The 27,646-nt window shown below is 58.0% G+C and overlaps 1 protein-coding gene and 1 long non-coding RNA gene across 2 annotated transcripts; one reads left to right on the forward strand and one right to left on the reverse strand.

The window, feature by feature from the left end:
* On the forward strand, positions 1 to 26,196 carry SPIRE2 (spire type actin nucleation factor 2). Its single transcript, XM_036422640.2, has 15 exons — positions 1 to 333; positions 9,802 to 9,845; positions 14,315 to 14,671; positions 17,597 to 17,677; positions 17,757 to 17,921; positions 18,288 to 18,374; positions 18,570 to 18,693; positions 18,789 to 18,958; positions 19,452 to 19,641; positions 20,643 to 20,764; positions 21,847 to 21,981; positions 22,104 to 22,171; positions 24,206 to 24,233; positions 24,912 to 25,027; positions 25,352 to 26,196. The coding sequence occupies exons 1-15, from the start codon at positions 66 to 68 to the stop codon at positions 25,572 to 25,574; spliced, it is 2,178 nt and encodes a 725-aa protein (XP_036278533.1). The 5' UTR covers positions 1 to 65; the 3' UTR covers positions 25,575 to 26,196.
* Positions 11,582 to 27,583, reverse strand: LOC118710202. Its single transcript, XR_004985331.2, has 4 exons — positions 27,468 to 27,583; positions 16,660 to 16,662; positions 13,888 to 13,909; positions 11,582 to 11,592 (listed from the first exon to the last, which is right to left on the reverse strand). It is a non-coding gene; the product is annotated as an uncharacterized LOC118710202 (long non-coding RNA).
* Positions 27,584 to 27,646: the final 63 nt, after the last annotated feature.

Raw genomic sequence — 27,646 nt, forward strand, 5'->3', positions numbered from 1 at the left:
CGGCGGTGCGTCGGCCGCGGCTGTTATGGGAACGGCCGGGCGGCGGCGGCGATGATGGGGCGGCCATGGCCCGGGCCGGCGGCTCCAGCGCGGCCCCGGCGGCGGCGCGGGCGGCGGGCGGCGGGCGGCCGGAGCCCTGGGAGCTGTCCCTGGAGGAGGTGCTGACGGCCTACGAGCAGCCCCTCAACGAGGAGCAGGCGTGGGCCGTGTGCTTCCAGGGCTGCCGCGGGCTGCGGGGCGCGCCGGGCGGCCGGCGGCGCATCCGGGACACGGCGGACCTCCTCCTGCGCGGGGACGGCTCGGTGGGCGCGAGGCCGGAGCCCGGCGACGCGGGTGAGGCTGCGGGGGTGTGCCCGGCTTGGGGCGCGGATGGCGGGAGCGCCGGGGCGCTGGGCGGGCGGGCGGCTCCTCCCTGGGCTGCGGCGGCGACCCCTCCTCCCTCCCTGCCCCCTCCTTCCTCCGGCTCTGCGCGGTCCGAGCTCCCTCTCCCACTCTCTCCTCTGGACCCGGCGCCCCTTTGGGCCCCTCTCTGCTGGATGGGGGGCCCCTCTCTCTGCTGGATGGGGAGCCCCTCGCCTTCTCTGTGCTGGACCAGGAAGCCCCCTGCGCCTCCCCATGCTTCCCTCTCTCCACCTGCAAGCCTCCCTCCCCGGATCTGGGACACCTCTGCCTTCCCTGGATCCTCCCCTTCCCCCCAGCCTCAGTGCTGGTGCTTTGGCGGGCTGTATGCCGCTGGGCGTGTTCGCCTTGGAGGAGAGAAACTGGATGGCTGAGCACCTGGCTGGGAGCTGAGTTTCCCCACCTGGGCCAGGGCCTCCCCAGGCTGTGGTCTCTTCCTCCCAGTGGTTCCTGGTATGGCATCCTTGTGGCCCTGGGGCCTGGGGTGGGAAGAAATTAAAGTCCTCCTCGGTGTCCTTTCCGTTGGTGAGAGGCTGTGGAGAGGAGGAGGGACTCGCCTCCCTGGAATCGCTGCTGAATTCCCACCCGTTTCCTAGGCTCATTAGAGCAGGAGCATGTGTACAACTTGGGAGACAACTTGGGAGGTTATTCTGCTCTTAGTCATCAATAAGAACCAACAGTTAAGCTTTAAAGGTGTTAGAAGTCTATTCAGAATGATGGATTCGGGTGACTTTTTGCCTCTCTAAGGAAAAGAATTGTCTTCTTCCCCAGAGAACCAGAATACCGGTATGGAGTATATGATGCTATTACCCCAGAGCTGATACCTTGCGGGAAGCACAAAGGCCACTGTGTGTGCCGGAGCGGGCTGGACCCTCTCCAGCCCAGGAGCTGTGGGGCTGCAGAGATCCTTACGGGCAGGCACCATGGAACCCGGGGAAGGGCCAGGGCAAAGCTAGCAGGAAGAGACAGCTGCTTGTAAGAGGGAGGGTCTGCTGAACCCTGCCCGGCCGGCCGAAGGCTCTGTTTCTCCTCCTCCCTGTGCCCTGCTCCTGCCCCCTCTGTGGTGGGACACTGTGAGCTGCTTTATTCTGAATGGAAAGCACCCAGTCCAATGAAAGCTGACAAGTGAACAGTGTCATTCCCATTTTACTGTCAGGGAACTGAGACTCAGGCCCACGCAAGGTCACACAGCGGTCCAGCTGGGGCTCAGCACTCAGTCCACTGTCCTCAGAGGTGGGGCTAGGCCCGGCCAGTGTGGCTCAGTGGTTGTGCGTCCACCCATGAACCAGGAGGTCACGGTCAGGGCCCATGCCCTGGTCGCAGGCTTGATTCCCAGCAGTGGATGTGCAGAAGGCAGCCGATCCATGATTCTCTTTCATCATCGATGTTTCCATCTCTCTTTCTCCCTTCCTCTCTGAAATCAATAGAAACACATTTAAAATAAAAAATAAAAAATAAAAAGGCTTGGGCTAGGAGCCCCGTGCACCTCAGCCTCCTCGCCTGCAGAGCCCTGGGGTTCCCTACTCACAAAGATCGTTTCCCCTGCAGCTATAGTTTCCTTATTAGACCACCATCCCCGTGCCCCTCCCCACCCCTGGAGACCATATAACCCAGGGTCTGGCTCCTGGCACCAAGGACAGGGCTTCAGGAGCCTGCTGGGCCTGGCCCTCTGATTTAATAATGGGGAAATTGAGGCACAGGGTAGTAAATAGTTTGCCCCAAATCACAGCAGCTGGTTAGAATGGAGATGCACCCTGCATCCCTCTAACGGTGAGAGAGCCACACTGGGCTTCTTATTGGTTCTCTCCAAAGTGTACCCAGAGGGCAGGCCTCCCTCTCTCCCTCTCTGTCCTCTGTCCATCTCCCCAGCCCCTTCTTCCTGGTCATTGCAGACCCAGTAGCATTTCCTGCTGTGTCCACGCTCACAGGTCAGCTGGAAGCCTGGGCTGGGGTTCAAAGCTCACGTGTGGCCACCCTTGGTTGCCCTTCGTGAGGAGGTACCAGCCCCATTTCATTTTCCTGTGGACACGATCTTTGGTTTCTGATCGTAAACATGCCTCATAAAGGCGGAGGAGGTTCATGACTGGCTGCCTTTTCAAGATTAAGGAAAATGGATCGTCTGACTTTCCTCTCGTCCTGTTGACCTCTCGTGAATCAGCTGGAACTTTAGACCAACTTCCCGCCAGCCTCCCGTGGGCCTGAGTGGTGATAAGGGAGTGTCCCGGAGTCGCACGGCTATTCCTCGCTGTAAACAGCAATCAGGAAAACCCCCTCAGGCGAAGTAAATGTTTACAATAAGTTTCAAGAAGTCAGCCACAGAGCTCAGGCACCCTGGGAGGGGATGGATAATAGTGTCTTCACTTGCCCAGGGGACCCTCTCCCCTCGGCCTGCACGGGAGAGCCGGGAGAATCACCTTCCTAACCTTTAGTCTGAAGACTTCTTCATAGCTGCCTAGAAGCCCCCTTTGTTTTTTTTTAAGTGGGAAAAAGGAAAACAAGGTAACATGTGGAGTTATTTTAAGAGGCCATTGTGGAGCCTCCTGATGGGAAAGGCTTCCTTCCTTCCTTCATTTATTTATTTATTTATTTATTTATTTATTTAATGGAGGTAGGGAAATTCCTGTGGAGTGCAGTGCTGAGCCACTGCCCCAGGCAAAGTTAAGAACCACAGCAGTCAGCAATGCCTGCCTGGTGCAGGGCTTGTCTGTCATGTGATGTGAGTCCCCCACCTGCCGGGTGTGTATCTGCCAGTAAAATGCACTTCTCTCCAGGCTTTGGGCTCTCCACAGCTGGGTGCACCCCCACCCCCACACTTCTTCCATCTTTTTTCCGCTAATGTGCACACTGCCCTGCTTTTCTGATTTTTTTTTTCTTGTCGGTTTTTTAAAAAAAAAATTTTTTTTTTTAATTTTTTTTAATTGATTTTTTTACAGAGAGGAAGGGAGAGGGATAGAAAGCTAGAAACATCAATGAGAGAGAGACATCAACCAGCTGCCTACTTCACACCCACTACTGGGGATGTACCCACAACCAAGATACATGCCCTTGACCGGAATTGAACCCAGGACCTTTCAGTCTGCAGACCGACGCTCTATCCACTGAGCCAAACTGGTTTCAACTCTTGTTGGTATTGATGCTAAAACTTTTTCCGGGCCTCACTCCTCAGACACGTGAGTGCCTCCCATGACCTGTCCTCCGGGTCACACCTGTCTTTTCTCATATCTGTCCCTCCAGGCCCCTCTGCTCCTTCCTCTCTGCTGTGGACCTGAGCGCCGACCCTCCAGCACTGCACTCTCCAGGGTAGCGCTGCAGGCAGCTCCCTGTACAACCTGTGCTGGGTGGACAAGGCTTCCAAACCCAGAACTCAGTCTGCCCTGCACTGGATGTGATGTCCCTGTGTCCCGAGCTCCATGGGGCTGGGGTTCTCTTCCCACCTTTACCTCCAGCCAGGGCTCGCCGTCTCACTGGTACCCCCACTCCTCCTTTGTAAACGGGGTGATGGTGGAATATGCCTGGAGGGAAGGACTGTGGAGGGAACAGCAGTAGGAAGTCTGCATCCACCCTGGACCCAGGAACCATGTGTGGACACACACACACAGGCACCCTATGTGCACATGCACACAGAGACAGACACACGCACACAGTCACAGATACACACTGACACATGCACACACAGACACGGAGACAGATACACAGAGACACAGACACACACACAGACACAGACACATGTGCACACACAATCATAGACATGCACACACAGACACGGCCACATGCATGAACATACAAATGTGCACACACCAATACTAAATATATACACACAGAGACACATTGGCACGTGCACACACACACACACACATAGAGACAGGCACATGCATACACACCGGCACACATGCACACACACACACACACACAGAAAAGACATGTGCATACTCATGTGCACACACACAGCCCTGACTGGGAGAGGCTGCTGTCCCCCGTGCACACTTTTGATGGTGTAAAACGTTCTCGGTGCAGAGGACACCCACTCCCCCTCAGAGACGGGCGTGGAGGCTGAAGGGGCTGTGCGGGCAGCTAGCCTGGTGAGGGCCCGGCTGGCCGCTGTGTGTGTGGGAGGGTGCAGCTCTAGAAAGGGCGCTGGTCTGGGTGTGACTGAGCTGGTGTGTTTGCAGACGGCATTCCCGGTAGTCTCACCTCTGAGCAAGCATGACCTCACAGGAAGGCAGTCCCTGGCACGCTGGGATCTCTGAGGAGACATGGGTTAGCACAGCCTGTGCCCTGATGACCCCAGGAGATGCTTAGCCTGCGAGGCCACCACAGCCTATGGGCCACCAGCCCACCCCATGTGCAAGCTCTGCCCTGTGCTCCTAGGAGAGGCTTTGGCTCCTAAGGAGGGGCCCTTGGGGTCCCTGTGCACCCTGAGATTTGGCTCCAGCCCCTCTGCCACCCTCAGGGCCCTGGTCCTCCCACTCTCCCCACTCGGGCATGGTGGCCCACAGAGACCGCTCTGTCGCACTGGTTGGTCTGGTTGGGAGATGTAGGTATTTAAGTAAATATGCCAGTGAGTATTAACCGCAAGAAGACACTGGGGTTTCACTCTGATCCTGTTAGACGCCTCGAGGGGATTGGGCCTCCAGGAAGGCGCCTGGAGATGGTGAACAGCCATCAGTAAAGCAGCCTGGGGTGAGCCAGGCATGTGGGGAAGGCCCCTCACTGTCTCCACCTCCGCCTGGCACCCCATCCGTTCAGCGCGGGCACTGCTATCCCCACTGGAGGGCACTGGCACTGTGGCCTCTCCCTGGGGATTGGACAGTGGGAGACGGTGGGATAGGGTGTACGAGTTCCCTCTGGCTGTGGTAACAAACCACGTATTTACACCTTGAAACAATACGGATTCATTCTCTTACCGTCAGAGGTGAGAAATCCAGATACTCTCTCTGCCTCAAGGTCAGGTGGTAACAGCCTGGTTTCTGCTGCTATCCCAGCCCCTCAGGGTCACAGGCTGTGTGCCCGGGGCTGGGAAGAGGCACAGACAGGCTGGGGACAGTGTCCTGCCTGCCATGGAGCGGAAGTGGGAGACACTTCCTCCATCAGCAGCAGCAGCAGCAGCAGCCCTGGGTCCAGGAATTATAGTTCTGACGCTTTTGGGGGAGGGGGGGTGCTTTTCACCCTGGTGGACGTGCCAAATGCAAGCTCAGATCACGGGCCATCCTGGTGTCCCTTCCGCCCAGTTTGGAGTGGCCCAAGCATACACATTTCTGACACGTTCCTTCCATGCTGATGCTGTGGGGCCCAGGACCCCGTGTGGGCCCGCCGGTCTGTGCGCAGTCCCCAGGGCCCACCCCTTGAGAAGGGGTCCCTATCATTGCTGGTTGGCAAGGGGACACGTCAGGGTCTGTGAAATGAGGCCAGCAGCTGGGGGGCGGGGGTGGATCAGCGAGCTGGCCTTGGGCCCGCCCTCACCCTCTCTGGGCTACACAGAGGGCAACGGTGAGGACCAAAGGAGATGGTCCCAGACGTGCCCAGGAAGCTCACACTCGCCGTCATGAGCTGAGCAGAATGCCGGGCATCGCTGCTGACTGCTACTGAGTGGCCATCGAGGTCTCCCTGGGTGTCCCTGAGAGACACTGGCAGGTCTTGGGAGCGGAGGGTCTGTAGGGGCAGAGGCCCCAGAACTTTGCAAAGATGCAGAGACAGCTGTGGCTGGTGTTGCTCAGTGATCAGAGCGTTGGCCCGAGTACGAAAGGGTCACGGTTCCATTCCCTGTCCCAGCACCCAGGGCACCTACCTGGGATGCAGGTCAGTCCCTGGCTCCGGTTGGGGCATGTGCAGGAGGCAACTAGTCAATGTATCTCCTCCCCGCCCCTGAAATCAATGGTAAAATATCCTTTGATGGAGGATTTAAAAAAAGAAAAGATGCAAGACAAGTGTGTATTGCTTTGGGCGCTGACCAACTCAGTCTCCACTGCACTGTCTTGGTTCCTGGGGTTCCTGGGTTCCGGCTGGCATGAGGGGGAAACCTGTGGTTGACTCTCACGGTGCCCTCACCCGCCTGCGGCACTGGCGGAAGTGAAGTGGGAACGCCGGCCACACCACGGCACACACGGAGCTTTGACCCAGAGAGCTCTGTTTGCTAAACAAACACGAGTTCCTGGTTTCGAGCGGGCGTCTTCCCTCCCCGCCTCCGCCAGCTCCTTCCTGGGGCCCTGTCGGGCGGAGGTGTGCCTGAACCGAGCTGTGAGGTCTGTTTCCTGACGAGGCGCGAGCACTGTGGGCGGCTCACGCGATGCCGGGCTCAGGGTGTTTTGGTTCATTCTCACCTGCGTGGGCGGAGCCCTGCTTTCTAAGAGCGGGCCCAGGAGGCGGCTGCCAGCCACACAGGCTGTCCGACGCCTCACTCTGCTTTCCCAGACCCTGCTCCGCGTGCCGAGGGAGGGCGAGGCTGTGCGCTCACTCCTTCTCACTCGCACACAGATTCGTGTCCTGACCCCACGGTGTATCACAGGCTCCGAGTTCAGAGAGGGTGACAGGCACGCGGTCCAGCCTCCTCACAGCCGAAGGCCCAGCACACACACCCGCCCCCCCCCAAAACACGGGGTTCCCTCCGCCACTTCCCTTAAAAGGGGGCTCAGCCTGTCTCGTTACAGAGGACACCTCCCTGTCTTTGGCGGCTGTCCAGGGTCCCCTGCGTGTGTCGCTGTTAGGGTGAGTGGTCGTCGGCGTCATGCCACCTGGGCGTGCCTTCCACGCCAGTCAGGAGGCGAGCGGGCGTGTCCTTGGGGTGGTTGTCATCTCCCACCAGCGCCGAGTGGGGCCGTCCCACAGCCAGCAGGACCTCTGTCTGTGCCGGGGCCACGTGGCCGCCCCAGGCCTGAGATGTGGAAAGCAGGAGCCTTCTGGGCTGGGAGCCCTCTGCTGTGTAGTCTTCAGTGACTGTCAGTATCTAAGGCCCCTGGGTTCCAGCCTGGGGGAGCCCAGGCGTGGCCGGCCTCCCCCCAGATGGATGGGGTCTCCTCCTGACCCCAATACTATGCTGTCCTGGGCAAAAGGCCCTGGGGGTCTCAGCATTGTATCCCACTGGTCCCACCTCCACAGCCTTGCCGGCCATTGCGATCCAGGACATGTCTGCCTCCTTCCCTCACTGGTTCTGAATTGGTCAGGCACGTGTGGTCTCCATCTGCAGTGAGGAGAGGAGGTCAGAGAGGCAGGACCCTCCGTTACAGTTAAGACCCCCGGTGGCAGAGGTGGGTAGGGATCTGGCCTGAACAAAGCTTCTTACGCCCCTGCCCCCCCCCCTCCCCAGGCAGAGGGGACCCAGGCTGCCAGGTAGCCTCCTCCCGTCACCCTCCTGGCGGCAGGTGGAAGCCCTTCCTCTGGAGGCTGCTCCAGGGAACCCCAGGCTGCAGTCCTGCCGACTCTGACGTCCTTCGTCTCTTACTACTACGGCGAGGATCACTTCAAAGAGAACCCGTGGCTTCTCGAGGTCTCCTCCTCTGTGATTCCACACAAAGGAAACCAGAGAGCTTGCTTTTTTAGTAGGTCCTGGCCCGGGTGCGCGTTCCTCGGGGACCGAGAGGGCCTGGCGGGCAGTTAGGCCTGCGCGTCCTGGGTGGGTTAGGTGTCCACACGTTGGGGTCCCAGCCCAGCCCCAGATTAGTTCTGTGGTCTTGAGCACATTTCTTCACCTCCTGGAGCCTGTTTCCTCATCCGTGAAGAGGGAATCCTGGCAGCAGCCCCCATCAGGTGGCCATGCAGGTTGGAGCCGTAACAAATCACGTGTCAGTGGGGTAGCCACGGGCTCTGTGCAGAGAGCTGGGCACAGCCTCCCCCAAACCTCACCGAGGGGCAGCTTGTTCAGCCCAACCCAAGTTCACAGTTGCATTCATGAGCATTTACTTTGGTTAACATGGATTATTTCAGCCATGGATCTAAGCGTTAAAGTTATTTCAGCCAGAGCCCTCGCCAGTTTGGCTCGGTGGATGGATAGAGTGTCGGCCTGTGCACTGAAGGTTCCAGGTTTGACCCAGTCAAGGGCATATACATGGTTGTGGGCTTAAAAAAAACAAAAAAGACATATATATATATATAATTATTTTTTTACAGAGAGGAAGTGAGAGGGATAGAGAGTTAAAAACATCGGTGAGAGAGAAACATGGACCAGTTGCCTCCTGCACACCCCCTATTGGGGATGTGCCTGCAACCAAGGTGCATGCCCTTGACTGGATCGAACCTGGGACCTTTCAGTCTGCAGGCCGACACTCTGTCCACTGAGCCACATCAGTCAGGGCATAGTTGCAGGCTTGATCCCTTGCCCTGGTCAGGGCATGTGCAAGAGGCAATAAATCGATGTGTCTCTCATATCGTTATCTCTCTCTGTCTCTCCCCCTCCCTTCCACTCTCTCTAAAAATGGGAGACAGGCTCAGTCAATGAGGAGCCCTGAAGGCTGGTTGCACCCCCTTCTTGGTCGTGGGGCACCTTTGTTCTGAGTCTGACTTCTCCCACGGCCTCCCCTACCCCAGCCGCAGACTCGGACTGGAAGCCCAGCACGGCCTCTGTGCACTGGCGCTCCCGTTTCAGCCCCGCTGGAGCTGGTGGGTGTTTTCTGTTAGTTTAACGAATCTGTCCGACACCGAGGCCCTTTATCTCGGCGATCTTCCCGGCGCCTGATGGCATCTTGGAAATATTTGCGTGGTTAGCAGGTTCACTTAGCAGACAGCTCCACGGTTGGTGTGTTTACATCCCCTTGTTCCAGAAGGAATGTCGGGCAGCTGACTCTGTCTAATGCAGCTCTCTCTACCTGCCGAGTCTAGGAAGGCTGTGGGCGTGCTGGGTCCGGCCTCATCCGGTCCGCGTCCTGGGAGGTCCTATGGGGAAAGGGAGGGGGCGGCTGGAGCTCAGTGTCTGGGGTCGTCCTGCACCACCACTTCCTAGCTGGGATAGCTTGAGGCAGACAGCCCCACCTCCCGGGGCTCCATCCCAGATCCAGAGTGGTGGCCGATGCCCTTACCCAGCTGGGCTGCCAGAGCTCTGCTGTGATTTGAGGGTGTTCGGCTCCACACTGGAGTGGGCAGGGGCTGCCTTCTATCCTGGCCCCGCACCTGGGCATCCAGCTCATGGCGGGGGCTTACAGGGTCTTTCCGAATGGCCATGGCCCTGCCCTTACAATGTCTTTCTAAATGGCCGAATGGCCTCGGCCCTGTCCGCTGTGAGCTTTCTGCTGTGGGAATGGAGGGTTTGGGGGTGATGTGCTGTCTGTCCCCCAGGGGAAGGTGTCTGAGGGGTGAGGGGAGGGTTTGGGGGGTGATACACTGTCTGTCCCCCAGGGGAAGGTGGCTGGGTGCCCGTCCCTCGTTCCGCGGGTCTGAGTGGTGAGGCCGGTCCTGACTGCTTGTTCTCTCTTGCAGAGCCCACAATGATGGTGGTTTCATCGGCCAGCTGGGAAGCCCAGGTACTTTCAGAACAATTTTTACATTTACTTGATGCATATTAAAGCATTCGTGCATTGTATAGTATAAGTTAGAAAACATAGTTATACCATTGTTTCTGTGGGACAGGACACGGGTACAATGCTCTAAGGCACATGTGTCAAACACAAGGCCCGCGGGCCAAATCCGTCTCGCCAGGCCTTGCAATGTGGCCCGCACCGCGCTGTCATCACTGCACTCCGCTGCGTTTCCATCACAATGACAGTTTATGACTGTTCAGTAAACCATTCGGCCCGCGATTTAGGCTGGATTTTAGATTTTGGCCCCTTCTCTGATTGAGTTCGACACCCCTACTCTAAGGGCTTCATTGAAGGTATCCGAGGAAGAGATTTCACCCAGAGGTTTGGGGGTTGGGGGAGCCCACGTGGGTGGTGTGGGCCCCAGTGAGCCTCGATGGCCCTAAAGAGAGGGGGAAACCATGATAGCCTACCCCCCTCTCCTTCCATCCCTGAGGGAGCAGAGGTGGTGTGATGTCTGGCAGGCTGTGGGCCAGGGGGCCACAGAAGAAAATCAGCTGTGTGAGCAATGCCAGGGACCCCCACACCCCCAGAACGCAGACCTCCGCAGTAGGACTTCTCCCTGTGCCCCCAGTGACCTGCCCCCAGGTAATTGGTCCTGAATTTGATGTTTTATCATTCCACTACCTTTTATTTTTATTTTTTAAATATATTTTATTGATTTTTTTTACAGAGAGGAAGGGAGAGAGATTGAGAGTTAGAAACATCGATCAGCTGCCTCCTGTACACCCACTTACTGGGATGTGCCCACAACCAAGGTACATATATGCCCTTGACCGGAATCGAACCTGGGACCCTTCAGTCCTCAGGCTGACGCTCCACTGAGGTATACCGGTCAGGGCTCCACTGCCTTTGAAAGACCAGTCTTATGCAAATACACATTCCTGTGTTAAACAGAGCTTATACTAGGCGGAGCAGGTGGTGGCTCAGGTCGAAAGAGACTATATCCTCTGTCTTGGAGAATTTTTTAGAAACAATCACAAAACCATCCCAAAGCTGCTGGCAGTGCCCAGTAACGTCGGGATCAGGTCCACCCTCGGCTGCGGAAACGGTGTCGCTGGCGCTGCTCCGAGCTCTGTGCTGCCTACATACGAGGTGGGCAAAGTGGGTTTGCAGTTATAAGTGCATACAGTGTATCCTTGTGCTATTATTTATTAGTTGTTGTATTATTTTTTCCACACAAACAACTGTAAACCTACCTTGCCCCGTCCTGTATAGTGTTCTGGAGTTTGGTGGGGGGAAGAACAACCACCTTTTTTCAAGACTCATCTCCACTGCTCAGCAGGGCTCTCGGTCCCTTCCCACCCCATAGTGCTCAGTATGAGGTGCTTCTCCCTGGAATGCAGCTGCCCCTCAGCCCTCAGCCCAGCGTGTCCCCAGGGCTGTCCCCTGGCCCACACCTGCCAGCAAAGGAGACCCACTGTCATTCGTTCTGACGCCTTTTACAGGGAGGGGGCAGCGACGGGGGGGGGGGGGGTTGTCCAATCTGGAGGGTTGTGCCTGGGCCCATAAACTAGCCTGATACCCCAGCCCAGGAAACGTGGCCAGGGACGCACTTGTCATCTTGGCCCTGATTCTCACTGCGGCTCCTTGTGGGAGCCGGCCTGCAGCGTCAGCTCCTCTCCATGGCTCATGGCTCCTTCCATTACTGAGATGGCCCCCCCCCCAGCTGGCCCACCGCCCACAGGCAGGGCTGGAGGTCCTGGGACTCTGGCCTGCTTCCCAGATTTCTCCTTATGGGAAAGCAAGTGCCTGCCTTCCAGGTGCACAGGGCACAGAGAGGCTTTTAGGAGCAGCTATCAGATGAGCACTTTGACGGAGTTAACCCTTTCCGTGACGGGGAGCTGGCTGAGGCGGTGGCCAGGACAGTGAGGGGGCCTTTCTGTTTGCCTCTGTCTGTCCTGCCCCCTGTGGCAGGGTGGTCCCCACTGGACAGACCTGGTCAGAGCCATCACTAGGATCAGCAGGGTCCAAGGTGGGGTGTGTGTGTGGAACAGACCTAGAGTGGACGGGCGTGAAATTTATTCCTGGCACCTACCCCTGGGCCAAGAAAGACTTGATGGGAATTGGTGTGAATGGTGGCCTCTGGCCAAGCCGGTGTAGCTCAGTGGTTGAGCGTTGACCCATGAGCCAAGAGGTCACCAATTCGATTCCAGGTCAGGGCACATGGCTGGGGTTCAGGCTTGATCCCCAGGATGGGGCATGCAGGAGGCAGCCACTCAACAATGTCTCTCTCTCTCTTCCTCTCCTTTCCTCTCTCTCTTTCTCTCCCTCTCTCCCTCTCTCAAAAAATAAATAAATGGTGGCTCCTGCCCACGAAGTCATCTGAGGGTCATGGGCGGGGGTTCTCTGGCTGCTGCCTGGGGCTCCCCTGGGGCTCCCCAGTGACCTGACAGGTGTCAGCAGCCTTTAGGCTGGGCTCTTCCCTGTGATTCGTGATTCCAGGTCGTGACTCAGGCTGGGTCTGTGACCTCGCCCGCCTAAAGCAGAGGTGAGACAGCCTTCCATACTGGCTGGGCAGCCAATCAGTGATCCTTTAGGCTGGAGCCTTCCCTTCCCACCAGTCCCCTGAGCCTGGCTGACCCCCTGGTTCAGGGTGCTTTCTAAGGCCTGTCTGCAGGACAGAGAGCCCTGTTCTCACACCCGTCCCCTGCTCGATGCTGGCGCTCACCGTCTGCCCTCAGCTCTGCTCAGCTCCTGGTGCCGGGTGGTGGGAAGGCAGGAAATGACAGGAGTGCCAGAGAGTCCTCTGAGGGCAGACGGTGGGGGAGTGGAAGGTGCCCTGGTGAGGGCCCAGCTCCCCCTGCCACCGCACAGCCTTCCACCAGGCCATGGCAGACCAGAGTCTCAAGTCCAGCTCGGCCAGCTGCTAGCTGCAGGCAAGGGATGGCATCTGTGCCTCCGTGCCTGCCCTATGACACGGGAGGGTACTGGTGCCTTGTTGCAAAGTTGGCTGGCAGCCAGCTCAGCGCAATGCCCAGCATAAGCAGAGTTGTTGTCCTTTTGTTTTATTTTTTTTTTAATTTTCTTTAGAGATAGAAACATAAATAGAAGAGAATCATTGATTGGCTGCCTCCTGCACACCCCCTTCTGGGGACTGAGACCACAACCCCAACCTGGGCATGTGCCCCGACCAGGAGTCCAGCCGTGACCTCCTGGTTCATAGGTCAGCACTCAACCTCTGAGCCACACCTTAGCTTACAGATTTTTAATGTGCTAATTGCACTTTAAAAAATAAAAAGTTTCATGGATCCCAGCTTGGGGCTCTTGACAGTTATAACCAGTTACAAATATGATTATTTCTTAGGTTTTTCTTTTTCACGCAAAACATATACTTTGACATTTACACGCAGTTTAAAATAGTTAAATGGGGAGGTCATTTCTTATCAGTACAAGTGTCAAACTTTATCATGCAGAATTACGGGATTTATCCCAGCAGCATGTGTTAATGAGCTGGTCTTTCTCAGATTTACAGTATGCTGTCATATTACATTAAAGGGATAACACTTATTAGGGTGTCTCTGTCTTTTGTAATCAGAGTTTTGGGGGTATGCTTGACACTCGAGTTTGACAGATGTATCTACCATTTAACCACAGGGACTCACACCTCTTCCATCACCCAAACTTCCTGTCCCCCTTCAGTCCCCAGCCCAGCCCGGCTCAGAACCACTGGCCTGCTTTTTGTGGCTATAGATGAAACTTTCCTTGCCTCAAGGTTTTTTGTTGTTGTTTTTTTAAAATATATTTTATGGATTTTTTTACAGAGAGGAAGGGAGAGGAATAGAGAGCTAGAAACATCGATGAGAGAGACATTAACCAGCTGCCTCCTGCACACCCTCCACTGAGGATGTGCCTGCAACCAAGGTACATGCCCTTGACCAGAATCGAACCTGGGAACCCCCCTCCCCCCAGTCCATAGGCCAATGCTCTACCCACTGAGCAAAACCGGCCAGGGCTGCCTCAAGTTTTATATCAGGGAACCATGCACCGCGGAGACCCGGCCGGGCCCACTCGCGTTTTGGGTGTGAGAGGAGCGCAGTGGTCTGCGCCTGTGAACAGCTGCCCGGTTTTCTCCGTAAGAAAGGGCCGCACTGGTGTGCCGTCCACCAGTGGGCGATGGTCAGACGTCCGGGCGTGGATGCTGTGGGCATCCAGGACACGCCTTGGTGGATGCTTGTGTTTCCTTCTCTTGGTTAAACATCTGGGTCATGTGGGAAATGCATGTTTGATTGTGAGAACCGGCCAGTGTTTTCCACAGTGGCCAAGCTGTTTGGGGGCCAGTGTCTTGCTCTGTGGCCCCTGGTGCACCCCCGGTGGAGGGCAGCTGTCCGCCTGTGACTCAGGCCCAGCCCCTGTCCCTCCCTGGTGGTGCTCCCATCCCCACCGCCCATGATGGTCTGCACCCCTGTCCGCAGATGGTGCAGTCCCTGGGCTTCGCCATCTACCGCGCGCTGGACTGGGGCCTGGATGAGAGCGAGGAGCGGGAGCTCAGCCCGCAGCTGGAGCGGCTCATTGACCTGATGGCCAACAGCGACTGCGAGGACGGCGGGGGCGGCGCCGCGGATGAGGGCTACGGGGGCCCGGAGGAGGAGGAGGAGGCCGAGGGCGCCCCCCGGGCCGTCCGCACCTTCGCGCAGGCCATGCGGCTGTGCGCCGCCCGCCTCACCGACCCCCGGAGCGCCCAGGCCCACTACCAGGCCGTGTGCCGCGCGCTCTTCGTGGAGACGCTGGAGCTGCGGGCCTTCCTGGCCCGGGTCCGCGAGGCCAAGGAGGTGAGCGGCGAGGCTGCGGGAGGTTCCGGTGGCGGAGGCAGGAGGGGGAGGGGCCCAGGACAGGGGGGGGACCCCCGTGCCATGGTGCTGAGCAAACAGGAGGGGTCTCAGGAGGAGGCAGGAGGGGCCAAGGTGGTGTCTGGGTGCTGGGTGATGGGGGCTGGGGAGGGGAGGTCCAAGTGGCAGGCTGTTCTTCTGTGTCAGTTCCTTTGTCCTCCTGTCTTATTTGGAGCGGGGAAATCCACTCTGTGCGTAACCCTCATACCTTACCCAGTGTTACCCCCGAGGGGACGGGAGGCCTGGAGAGACCCCTGGGCCCCATGGCGGCCGCCTGCTGCCTCTCAGTTAGGTATCAACTTCCTGCCTCCAGCTCACCTGGACAGGTGCCATCCCTCCTGAAGATGAGGTGCTAATGGCAGCCACTCTTCCCTGCCCCCAGGATGCACAGAGCTGCTGGGGTGCCTGGAGCTTTGACAGACCCATGTGGTAATCTATGGCCTGTTTTCTGCGGAGACTATGGGAGGCTGTATCCCGCCCCCGTCACAGCCTAGCACAGGGCAGAGCTGGGCCTCTGCTGGAGGTCTCCCCAGGGCTGCCCTGCCCCTGGGCGGTCTCAGGGTGAGGAGCTGACAGTCTGCCCCTCACCTCTCCGGGTCTTGAGGAAACTGCTTCCCATTTGCACCTCACAGAGGAGAAATCAGACGGCTGGTAGGGTGGGGTGGGGTGAGGGAGTGCAGAAGGCGTTCTTTCACCCATATACCCATCTATCCATATACCCATCTATCCATTTATCCATCCATCCATTTATCCATCCATCAATTCATCCATCCATCTATCCATCCACCCATCCACCTATCCACCTATCCGAACCAAAGAAGTGTTCAGGGCAGCTTCCCTGACCCTCAGGCCTGAGCAGGCTCTCAGTTGTTCTGACTGGAGGGGCCTGGGACCCAGCTCTGGACAAGGCAGCCGCTGCTTGAGCCCCTTGGCCCTTGTCTGCAGCCCATCAATATGCCAAGGATGGTGGCTCCTCGGCCCCCGTCCTCCGCTGCCTCTGGGAGATGTCCTTCTAACGCTCCCATTAGTGGGTGCTCAGAGTCAGCGTTCTGTGGCTAGGATTGATTTCTGACCCAGAGGACAGGCACTCTTTAAAAAGCTCCAGATTTCAAGCCGTTGACCCACAAGAACCTCTGGGAATTAGTGGTGGAGGGAGTGCCAGGAGGCTCTGGGGGAGACACAGCTGGCCAGGCATTTGGGGCAGACGCTGGCTGCTCAGGGACAGACAAGCGTGCTGCTGCAGGAAGGATGGGAGACTCGCCTTTGCGCCCTTTGCCCACAGGGACCACCAGGCCACACACAAGCCTATTTTTAGAACCACATACCTGTGCTTCTCGGAGACTTGGCAGCCTTTTCTAGAGCAGCTTGGCAGGTGGCGTGGGGCTGAAGCCAGGGGAACCGGTTCCGTCTTAGTTGGGGGGAGGGGGGCGTGAAAGGGGGCAGTATGCTAAAGGGCAGATGCCTCGCCAGGTGGGGGAGCTGGTGAGAACAGACGCCCCAGATGCTGCCAAGACCCAGGGCAATGGAGGCAGCAAATGTAGCAGCTTCTTCTCAGATTCTCAGCGTGGTAGTTATCCAATAATCCCTGAAACCCTTCTCTGGCCCTGAACTTGCTGGCGGCATTTTCCCAGCTCATAAAATACAGACCTGTGACTGTTTTTCAGGTCTTGCTGAGTAACTCACCCTCTCACCCATCCATTCATCCATCCATCCATCCACCTATCCACCCATATAACCATCCATCCATCCCCTACCCACCCAGGTATCCATCCATCCATGTATCCATCTACCCACCCACCTACCCATCATTCATCACCCATATACCCATCTATCCATTTATCCATCCATCCATTCATCCATCCATCCATCCACCCACCCATCCACCTATCCACCTATGCACCCATATAACCATCCATCCATCCCCTACCCACCCACTTATCCCCTGCCCATCCACCCATCCATCCATCCATCCATCCACCCACCTGCCCATCATTCACCACCCGTATATCCATCCATCCATTTATCCATCATCCATTCATTCATTCAACCAACATTTAAGACCTGGCATGTGCCACTCTGTGCTAAGGAGACAGGAATACCAACATGAGGAGAAACACACAAACAGGAAATGTGGCTGTGGCCTCGTGGAGTCACTAGTGCAGGCCACCATTAAAGAAGCTGGTGGCTGCAGTGCTGTCGCTGGTTCGCGTGCAGAGACGAGGCCGTGGGTGTTCTGGGAGGGTGGGCCGGTGTGGCCCAGGTGAGGAAGCTGAGAAAGGCCTTCCCGGGGAAGGGCTGTGAGCTGGGATCTGAGGGAAAACGCTTCAGACGCGGGAGAGCGGGGCTCCGTGCCCTTTGGAGGGCCCCACGCCTCGCTGGGGTGTGCAGACCAGGCGAGAGCGGGTCTCTGGGTGCTAGGCTCTCGTTCCCGCCCTTGCCAAGGAGAAGCTATCAGGGATGGCGATGGGGCACCATGTGTCTGTCTGGGTCCATGGCCGATGGCTTAGTTCTCCCAGATACCTTTCTGTGCCCCGAGCTTTGGCCCTAGTTTTTTTGTTGTTGTTGTTGATTGATTGATTTTATTGATTTTTTTACAGAGAGGAAGGGAGAGGAATAGAGAGCTAGAAACATCGATGAGAGAGAAACATCAATCAGTTGCCTCCTGCACATCCCCCACCAGGGATGTGCCTGCAACCAATGTGCCCTTGACCGGAATCAAACCTGGAACCCTTCAGTCCGCAGGTTTCGGCTTTGGCCCTGGTTTCGCTGGTGGAATAGTAGCCCATGTGGTAAAGACAGGCCGTGGGGATGGCCCGGCGGGCATCCACCCCCTGAGCTGCCACCCCCCGCCTTCCCTCTGCCCCACAGATGCTGCAGAAGCTTCGTGAGGACGAGCCGCAGGCGGAGCAGCCCCTGGCCGAGCTCGACAACCTGAGGCACACGGACTGGGTAAGATGCGCCCCCCTGGCCTGGGACCCCGGGAGGCCTGGCCAGGGCTCAGGGCCATTCTCACCTTCTCGGGGCCCAGGCCCGGCTCTGGGTCCAGCTCATGCGGGAGCTGCGCCACGGAGTGAAACTCAAGAAGGTGCAGGAGCAGGAGTTCAACCCGCTGCCCACCGAGTTCCAGCTCACCCCCTTCGAGATGCTGATGCAGGACATCCGGGCCCGGAACTACAAGCTGCGCAAGGTCATGGTGAGCGGCCAGAGCCTGCCGTATCCTCCCCCCAAGCCCCCCTTTTCCTCCCCGTGTGCTGGCCACCGCCGGGGGGCCCGTGGGTGCAGGCAGATGTGGCCCCGATTCCTCGTGTGACGGGCAGATGGAACCCCCTGTGGCCGCTGCCCCCTTCCCCCTAAGAATTTTAAATGTGCGGATTCATCTCGTTCCCATGACGACCCTGGGAGGTGGTGCCACGGACCCGTCTCCCCATGAAGAGCCCCAGGCGCAGGGCAGTGTGGGTGGTGCCATGTGGGCACTGTGAGCAGGACCCCAGGCCACGCTGACGGGTTGCAGGGAGGAGGATGTGAGGACCAGGCCCTGAGCCCCCACCCGCCCCCGTAGGTCGACGGGGACATCCCGCCGAAGGTGAAGAAGGACGCCCACGAGCTCATCCTGGACTTCATCCGCTCGCGGCCGCCGCTGAAGCAGGTGCCCACTCGGTGCCCTCACCCCTGGGCCCCTTCCTGGACCCGAGGGCAGCGTGCATCTGTGCAGAGGGAGGTGCCCAAGGGCTGGTCTCCGTGGACCCGTCCCCAGGAGCTCCCTGGACACCCGTCTGCCCCCCGCGGTGCGGGGCTCCCGGTGGGTCTCCCTAACCATCCCCCTGCACTGCCCCCGCTGCAGGTCTCAGAGAGAAGGCTCCGGCCCCTCCCCCAGAAGCAGAGGACCCTGCACGAGAAGATCCTGGAGGAGATCAAGCAGGAGCGGAGGCTGCGCCCCGTGGGGGCCCAGCACTGGGGCGGCCGCGGTGAGCCAGGGACCCCCCCTTCCCTGCGGCTCCTCCCCCCTCCCTACCCTCTGCCCCCCTGACTTCCTGTCCTGCCCCTTCTCCCTCCCCCCCAGGCTTTGGCTCTCTGCCCTGCATCCTCAACGCTTGCTCCGGGGATGTCAAGTCCACGTCCTGCATCAACCTGTCTGTCACGGACGCCGGGAGCGGCGCCCAACGCCCACGGCCCCGGGTGCTGCTGAAGGCGCCCACCCTGGCAGAGATGGAGGAGATGAGCACGTCTGAGGTCAGACCCCACGGGCTCCTGGGAGAGGCCAGGGAGGCGCTGGAGGGGCAGGAAGGGAGACGGGGCTGAGCAGGTCCAGGTGGGGCGTCCTCTGTGCAGAGCCTCGGGCAGTGCCCTCTGCCAATGCGGGGTCCTTCCCTGGGAGCGAGCATGGTGGACTCGGGGGCGACAGTGGCCTTGCACCCCACCCCCGTTCCCATAGCACAGGACGGCTGCCATCTCGGGGCTGGACGCTGAGCAGCCCCTGGCCGATGTGAAAAGCCAGCATGTCCCAGCATGGCCCCTGCCCGCCCTCCTGCCTCCCCCTGACACCAGACCTTCCGAGGCTGCGGGAATTGCCTGGTCTGGGGGCACTTGCCTCCCACTGTCCAGAGGATGGCCCTATGGGTCCGTGGGCCCGGCGGTACCGCGTGTCCTGTCCCCCAGTCCTGGGACGGGCAGGGGTGCTGGGGGGCCAGAGGCGAGGGGAGGGCTCAGGCTGGTGTGTCCGCAGGAGGAAGAGTCTCCGTGTGGGGAAGTGACGCTGAAGCGGGACCGCTCTTTCTCAGAGCACGACCTCGTCCAGCTGCGGAGCGAGGTGGCCTCTGGCCTGCAGCCGGCCGCCCAGCCCCCGGGAGGCGTGGAGCCGTCCCGGGCCCGCACGGGCAGCGTGCACATCTGGCGGCCGAGCGCCCAGGAGCAGGGCAAGTGCCGCCTCTCACCCCCTCCCCTCGCCCCCGCCCCATCCTGTGTGTACGTGTAGCTGCCCTCACCCCACTTCTTTAACCGGACGACTTACTGACCCGTATTCATTGCAAAACCTTTTCTAAAAAGGAAAAAAATGCTCATGATCCCATTGCCTACAGATAACCTCTCTTAGTGTATTGGTGTGCAGAAAGAAAGCTGGGCGATGGACAGGTGACTGTCGAAAGACGGACGATGGGTGGATAGAGGGTGGACGAGGGGCGGATGGATGGAGAGTGGGAGATGATTGATAGGTCCTGCTGGCTGTGGCTCTGTCCATGGCCTGTGTCCGCAGTGAACCAGACCGGGGGGGGGCTCCTCCTCCCTGTCGGCCAGCACAGAGGACAGATGGGTTCTCGAGGCCACCAGGTTAGTCCACCCTTGTCCGGGCTGTGCTCCACGACATGCCAGCAGGACATGGGGTTGTTCCCCCACCAGACATGGCCAGGCCCCCTCTCTGCCCTCGGGGTCACCGTAGCATGTGGCCCTTTCAGGACGGTCCCAGTTGGTGGTGATGACTCACTCTCTGGCGTAAAGCGGACCAGGCCAGGCGACACCTCACTGTCCCCCTGACTCTGCTAAAAACTCAGACCCCAGGGAGGGCTAGCTTCCTCCAGTATGAAATGCAATGTGTGTGTGTGGCGGCGGGGGGGAGAGGGAGGCTGAGTAGGAAGGCCCCATGTGGCCAGCACGTCTGGTTTGCGTGGCCAGCACCGTGGCTGCCGTGGCTCCATCGTGGACTCTCCACGTTGCCTCTTCTTGGGCTCAGACTCCCTCCTGGGTCCCTTGGGCCCCTGCACTGCATGGGCCGTGATGGGGTGACACGCTCTTTGCTGGAGGACTCTGCCTCCGCCGTGAAGCCACCCACCGGCTCCCGGTGTCTCCTCTGGCCCTTGGGCAGCTCTCCCACACCAGGATTTTGCCGGGTTGTTCTGATGGGGCCTCCAAACTCTCCCTCCAGGTCCCTTCCCTGTGAGCGTTCAGTCCCAGGCCGACCCCAGCTCCCGCCGGCCCAGTGACCTGCGCTCAGCGAAGGACAGGCCGGAGCCCTCCGTGGCCGCGGACCCCAGTCACCTGTGGCTGGTGAGTGCGGGGCGTGGCTGCCGGGGCGGCTGGGCGAGCGCTCACCGTCACCCCAGGGCAAGTGGTTAGTGTCTGTGGCTGCTCTTTGCTTGGGCCGCCATCTGGGGAGGCTGGTCTCTGCTGCCACCTTCTGGGCCTTCGGAGCACTGCGCCCCCAGGGAAGGACATTGCCAAGGGAACATGCGGAATCTTATCCAGCTCTGTGGTCAGGAAGCAGGAGAAAGCCTGTGCCTTGAAGGCTTCCTGAGGCAACAGGGGAGCATTTTATTGGGGTGAGGCGGTGCCCTGCCTGCACCTCAGTCTCATCAGGTAACATTTTGTGAGACTTGTCATTGGGAAGAGCTAACATCTGCTCATGTTGGGAGACCCCCCATTGGGACTGGAGCCTTGGTGTGAGATTTATTAAATGGGACCCTGGCTGGCATGTGGAGAGATGCCAGGCGTGTGATCTCTATCATTTCCTAGACGTTTTATCAAGAGGCTCAAAGGAGCCCCGGCCAGTTTGGCTCAATGGATAGAGCATCAGCCTGCGGACTAAAGAGTCCCAGGTTTGATTCCCGGTCAGGGCACATGCCCGGGTTGTGGGCTAGGTCCCTGACAAGGGACATGCAGAAGACAGCTGATCAATGGTTCTCTTCATCATTGATGTTTCTCTCTCTCCGTCTCCCTTCCTCTCTGAAATAAGTTAAAAATACATATATATAAAAGAGGCTCAGAGGAGAACGGATGTTGAAATGCTTTGAAAAGTATAAGTGCTGTGTAAATACAAGGTAGTGTTGTCCTTAATATTCCCCAGCGAAAGGTAATGCTTGCCCTCAGTTCTGTGTGTGTTACCATTTTCTGTACCAAAAATCACCCCGAGACTCAGCAGCTTAAAACAACAAGCATGTGTTCTCTCTCAGTTTCTGAGGGTCAGGGATCCAGGTGTGGCTCGGGGTCTGGCTCAGCCTCAGGGTGGTGGTGGTGGGGGCTGGTGTCAGCAGGGCTTGGGTAGACTGAGGCTGGGAGGACGTCAGGGTCCTTGGAGAAGGGCACTAGTAGAGAGGGCCTGAGTGAGCCCCACCCGGGCCTTCCCGCCCCAGGAGTTCAGCCACCCCGTGGAGAGCCTGGCTCTGACCGTGGAGGAGGTGATGGACGTGCGGCGGGTGCTGGTGAAGGCGGAGATGGAGAAGTTCCTGCAGAACAAGGAGCTCTTCAGCAGCCTGAAGAAGGGGAAGGTGAGGCGGCCGCACCCTGCACCGTCCCTCGCCCCCTGGAGCCCTAGGTGGGAGCCTGGGAGGACAGGACTAGACCTGTGAGCTTTGGACTACATTGGGCTCTAACAAGGCCTTTTTTACAGATTTGCTGCTGTTGCCGAACCAAGTTCCCGCTGTTCTCCTGGCCGCCTACCTGTCTCTTTTGCAAGAGGTGAGCCTTCTACAAGCACGGGGCTCGGCTGTGAATTACCACAGGGAGCGGTAAAAAGGCTCCAGGTCAGCTCTGTCCTGCGGTGGTGGGGGCCCTGTCCTGCCCCGTGGATATTTCACCTAAAGAACAGAATTTAGCATTTTAATTTCATTGTAGTTCTAATAGCTAAGGGCTTCCCACTTTCAGCCAAGGTGGGGGAACAGGCACCTTCTACCTGAAACAACAAAAAACGAGGACAAACTATATGAAGCAATGGCTTTCAAGACATTGGATATCAGGCAGCAAACAGGAAGAATGTGGGTTAGCCCTGTGACTGCCTCAACTGCTGGGAGATGCTAGGCCATGGGTCAGAAACTGGTCGGCTCCCTAAGCCTAAGGAACTCAGGGAGACCAGGGCACCAGAGACCCCAGCAAAGAGTCCAGAGAGGAGAGAGCTGTCCGGAGAGCGAGCCAGACATGCAGAAGGTCCCTTTAGAGTATTCAGCAGATAATCGATCAGCACATACATGCAAGGAAATGACTAAAGGCTTTTTTATATGTATTTATTAATTTCAGAGAAGAGAGGAGAGGGAAGGAGATAGAAACATCAATGATGAGAGAGAATCATCGATTGGCTGCCTCCTGCACGCCCCCAGTGGGGATCAAGCCCACAACCGGGCATGTGCCCTTGACCGGAATCGAACCCGGGACCCTTTAGTCGCAGGCCAATGTTCTATCCTCTGGCTAGGGCATGACTGAAGGCTTTGGAAGAATCATCCTGGAGCAGGGATTGGCAAATGCTAGCCCTTGGGCCAAACACAGCCACTGCCTATTTTGTAAATAGTTTTATTGGGACACAGTCACTCCCATTTGTTTACTCGCTATTCATTATTTATTCACACCTAATATTTACTACATAACCCTTTAAAGGAAAAGTTCACTGACCCTCCCCTAAAGGTTTAAAGGAACAGTACCATGAACAGTGTCTGTTCCCACCAGCCATGGTGAAAATGTAATTCATGGGCCAGAGTGGAATATAATAATAATAAAAATTTTTACTATATATATTTTTATTAATTTCAGAGAGGAAGGAGGAGGAGAGATAGAAACATCAATGATGAAAGAGAATCATTGATTGGCTGCTCCTGCACATTCCCTATTGGAAATCGAGCCCAAAACCTAGGCATGTGCCCTAACTGCAAATTGAACTCTGACCTCCTGGTTCATAGGTCGATGCTCAAACACTGAGCCACGCCGGCTGGGCATAAAAAACGAATTTGGACAATTTGTACTAATGTGGAGCAGCTCCTGGTGCACCTTTTGTTAACATACGCTTACATGAGGAGAATGGAGACTGTATTGCTAGCAGGGACCATCTGTGAGGAGTGGGCTGTAGAGGAGAGGATCCCATTGTCTAAATTAAAATTCTAATGTTCAGATTTCCACAAGAAAGTGTTTTGTTTTGTTTTAAATCAGGTGGGGGGAATAAAAAAATGTTAATCACTGCTTAAAATGGAGGTCCCTCTGGCTCCGATGGTTTCTGAGGTGGGAAGGGTCAGGCACACACATGTGGAGGGTATGAGCAAACTCCAGCCCTGGCCAGTTTGGCTCAATGTATAGAGCATTGGCCTGCAGACTGAAGGGTCCCAGGTTCGGTTCTGGTCAAGGGCATGCACCTTGATTAAGGCACATTCCCAGTAGGGGGCATGCAGGAGGCAGCTGATTGGTATTTCCCTCTCATTGATGTTTCTGACTCTCTATCCTTCTCTCTTCCTCTCAATAAAAAATCAATAAGATATATTTTAAAACAAATAAACAAACAAAAAAACTCCAGACCCGATATTCTAAAGAAGAACCAAGAGGGGCAGAAATATTGTGGGTGTAATGCGAAGTAAAAAGAAAAGCAGAATTTGGGAGTCCAGCGGGTACTGAAGTGACCAGGGGCCCAGCAGGCGGCCAGGGCAGCTGACCACAAGGCACTGGCGGGCACCTACGCGGAAGCAGCCGTTCCTCCCGGGCCTCTTCCGGGCTGACGCCTTTCCTCTTCCCTTCCAGAGCCGTCTGCACTTCCTGCAGCGTAAAGGTGAGGCTCACGTGGGGCCAAGCGAGGCCTCTAGGCATCTAGGTGTTCGGGGTGGGGGTGTGTGTGTGTGTGTGTGTGTGCTGCAGTCTCCAGTCAGATGGCACCACCTTCATTTTGCATTGCCCACCTCCTCCTCCCAGGCAAAATCCATTCCTACACTTGCCGAGACCAGTTTTAAAAGACCCTCGTAGGTGCCTTTTGTTAGCTTTCCATGTTAGCAGGACAGTGCCAAGAAACCCTGCACTTCCCCTCAAGAATCCTAGCTTCTGACCCTGCCACCTTGAGTGTGTTTGGAGGCTCTCTCTAGCAGCTCAGGTGTCAGCGTACACACACGTGCACAGAGGTCAGCGGGCAGTGACACGTTTAAGTGTTTCCCCTCACTGCGCCTTAGCCCAGAAACAGGAACCTGCTTCAGAGGGGTTTTCATCACCACTGTTTTCAGATTCTGACTAGATCCGGCCACGTGGCCGGGGATGTGTCCACCTTACCCGTCAGGTATTTGCTGTACACAGGGCCCGACGCTAGACCCTGCATGGTGTAAAGCACACAGCGCCTGCTCCGTGCCCGCATCTGAGCAGGCGCGGCTGGGTGTGTGTTGGAAGGAGGCGGGAGGGGGAGCCGAGTGTGCCTGGGCTGCCTTAGGGACGCCTTTGTCCACCCGCCACCCTCTGTCTGCAGATGAAGATGCCTTCCAAGAAGTTTGCCCACATCCCCGTCTACACGCTGGGCTTTGAGGGTTCTCCGAGGGTGACCACGGCCAGAGCCACAGCCACGCCGCGGAGAGACACCTTCCAGTGCGTGCCTTTGCCAACACATGCCAGGCGATGCCGGTGCCCCCGGAGCTGGCATGGGGAGGGTCCTGTTTCCTGGGATGCCCCAAGGAAACAAGACGCAGACTCTGGGAGGGCTTTGGGGGCTGAGTGGCAGGAGGTGGAAACCATGTGGGTGGTGAGGGCCCGGGACGCAGGCACCTCTCCAGGAAGAGCCTTTCCAGGGTGCACTTTGCTCGGCATGTTCGTTCTAAACACCTTGCGTGCCTGACGCAGGGGGAGGGCTTGTGGACGTGGAGAAATGGGCGGGGGGCCTCCCTGACGTCCCTGTCCCTCCTCCCCCGCCAGGTCCCTGCAGAGGCCCCAGTGGCAGAGCGTGGAGGAGGAGTTCCCGCACATGTACACCCACGGCTGTGTCCTGAAGGACGTCTGCAGCGACTGCACCAGCTTCGTGGCCGACGTGGTGTGCTCCAGCCGCAAGAGCGTGGACGCCCTTAACACCACCCCTCGCCGTGCGCGCCAGACCCAGTCCCTGTACCTCCCCAGCACCTGGACTCTCGACTTCAAGTGACAGCCCCGGCTACCCAGCCCGAGGCTACCTGAGGTGGCCAGGCCTCGGGGAGGAGCTGGGCCTGTTCTGGACAGGCTGAGTGCGCCCCATCCTGGGCCACAGCTGCCTCCGCAGTGTGCATGTACATATATACATATATACATATACATTTATATAACATATACACAGCAATATATTTATATGTTCCCTGGCCCCTGCCCATTTGGACCCTCCGCAGGGAGGCTGTTTCCTCTCAGGACTCCTTGGGTGGCGTGGGGATGGCCTAGGACAGGAAGGGGGGCAGGCTAGAAGCGAGAGATGGTGGGGCTCGGGGAAGACCCTGCCCCTGTGTGTTCTCCATCGCTCCTTGGGCAGATGTCCAGGCGTGGAAGGGCGCCTTGTCCACGGGTGAACTGGAGCCTCCTGCTTGCATCGTGCTCCCTTGTCAGGAGGTGCCTGTGGAGCTTGAGTGGGCTGAGACTCCCCCAGGCACGTGTCCCAGGGCCACCCCTTTGGAAGCCTGAAGCAAAGCTCCCTCTATCCGACACCATGCCCTGCGATGCTTTCGCTCTGGTTACCGGGAGGAGCCCTGTAAACGTGTCTTCACGGCCGCCCTCGGCCCAATAAAGGTGGTCTCACAGTCTCCTGTCTGGGGCGTGAACTACGGACTGTCCAGCCACAGCAGTGGGTGTGTTCGCCAAGGGCAGAAGCTGGGCTGAGGGGCCATCTGTCCCGCATCCTCCCCACCCCCCAGACAGAGTCAGGAGGCCCATCATGAGTTGAGGGCACTCAGGCCCACTCCCATTCTCTACACTCAATTTGGTAATCTGGCACTTTAGGCCTACGTGGAACCAAGGGCTGCACCGGCCAGTCTGTGGCACCCTTTGTCCTCAAGATCCCTTGGAGTTCACAGGGTAGGGGCACCTCCGCCCTGCTCTTCAGGATGATGGCTGGAGGGACACCTGTGTGCCCTGCCTGCCCGTATGTGCCCGGGAGGCGACTTCTGTTGGCATCCCACCCTGTGGATGAGGTCACTGCTTTCCTGGGATGTCGACCAGGTCTACTGGACACCAGGCTCTCATGCCTGCCCCATGGACATGGGTCCTGGAGGTCCCACTTGGGCTGCACATAACCCTTTAGTAGCTGGGTCGCAGGCAGCGGGGTTTCTAGGAGGCTGGGGAAGTGGCTGGAGCCGGTGGGACTGTGGGCAGCTTGAGGTAGCAACTATGTAGCCGCTGGTGTGAAGTGTTTCAAGATCCAAGTGAGCAGCGCAGGCTGATGGCCGGGCGGAGCAGCATGCTGTCCTGCCTCCCGTTCCCTGTCCCTGCCAGTAGCCTTCCTCAGACGAACTCTGGAACCTCGGCACGAATGCAAATCCAGATCCTCCCTGTGCCGGTGATCCTGAGTCCCGTTTCTTTACCTGTAAAAGGGGGATCCCTACCTTGCAGTATATGAGGTATTTGGTATGAAGCCGGGCCTGACTCCACAGTGACAGCCATCCCCACGCTCAAGGCTGCAATCCCGTCCCCCCACACCCAGTCACCTTGCCCTTGCACTAGGCTGGAAGCGCAGGGGATTGCTCTTCTCAATCCTGTCTGCACATTTTAATTCCCTAACGAGCTTTCTAAAATGACAATGCTGCACCCCGGAATGTCTCGTCCTTCGTCCTTCATGTTTATTGTGAAAACCTCCCAGGAAGGTATGACGCACAGAATGGCGAGCCTCCACCTCAGACCAGGGTTCCCAAACCTGGAGGTACAGGAAGCCACCTGGCGGGTGCAGTTCCGGTCTGTCCGGCCTGAGGGTTGTCCGGGAGGTTGTCCGGAAGTCCTTTGGGGAGCGGCTGGGTTTGGATGAGCTGGCGGCTAACGAGGGGACAGTCCCGCGGGTCACCGGCGGGGCGCAGTCCCCCACGCTCCCAGCCCCCGCCTGCGCGTCCCTCCGCGACACAGGGCCCAGGTCCCGGGGCGGGAGGCTCGGAGCCCGGGCGCCCGCTCCCCCACCCCAGCCCCGCCGCCGCCGCCGCGGGCCCTCCTCCCTCCCAAAGACACGGAGACGCCGCGGTCCCGGCACCGCAACTCTCGCGAGAACAC

The sequence above is a fragment of the Pipistrellus kuhlii genome, unplaced genomic scaffold, assembly GCF_014108245.1.
Source record: "Pipistrellus kuhlii isolate mPipKuh1 unplaced genomic scaffold, mPipKuh1.p scaffold_m20_p_70, whole genome shotgun sequence".
Classification (NCBI taxonomy): Eukaryota; Metazoa; Chordata; class Mammalia; order Chiroptera; family Vespertilionidae; genus Pipistrellus; species Pipistrellus kuhlii.

Excerpts from the sequence above, each read along its gene's own strand:
- SPIRE2 (XM_036422640.2), top strand. The coding sequence starts at position 66 with ATGGCCCGGGCCGGCGGCTCCAGCGCGGCCCCGGCGGCGGCGCGGGCG. Across the intron at positions 22,172-24,205 it reads ACCTGTCTCTTTTGCAAGAG|AGCCGTCTGCACTTCCTGCA; the intron begins GTGAGCCTTCTA and ends CTTCCCTTCCAG. Across the intron at positions 24,234-24,911 it reads GCACTTCCTGCAGCGTAAAG|ATGAAGATGCCTTCCAAGAA; the intron begins GTGAGGCTCACG and ends CTCTGTCTGCAG.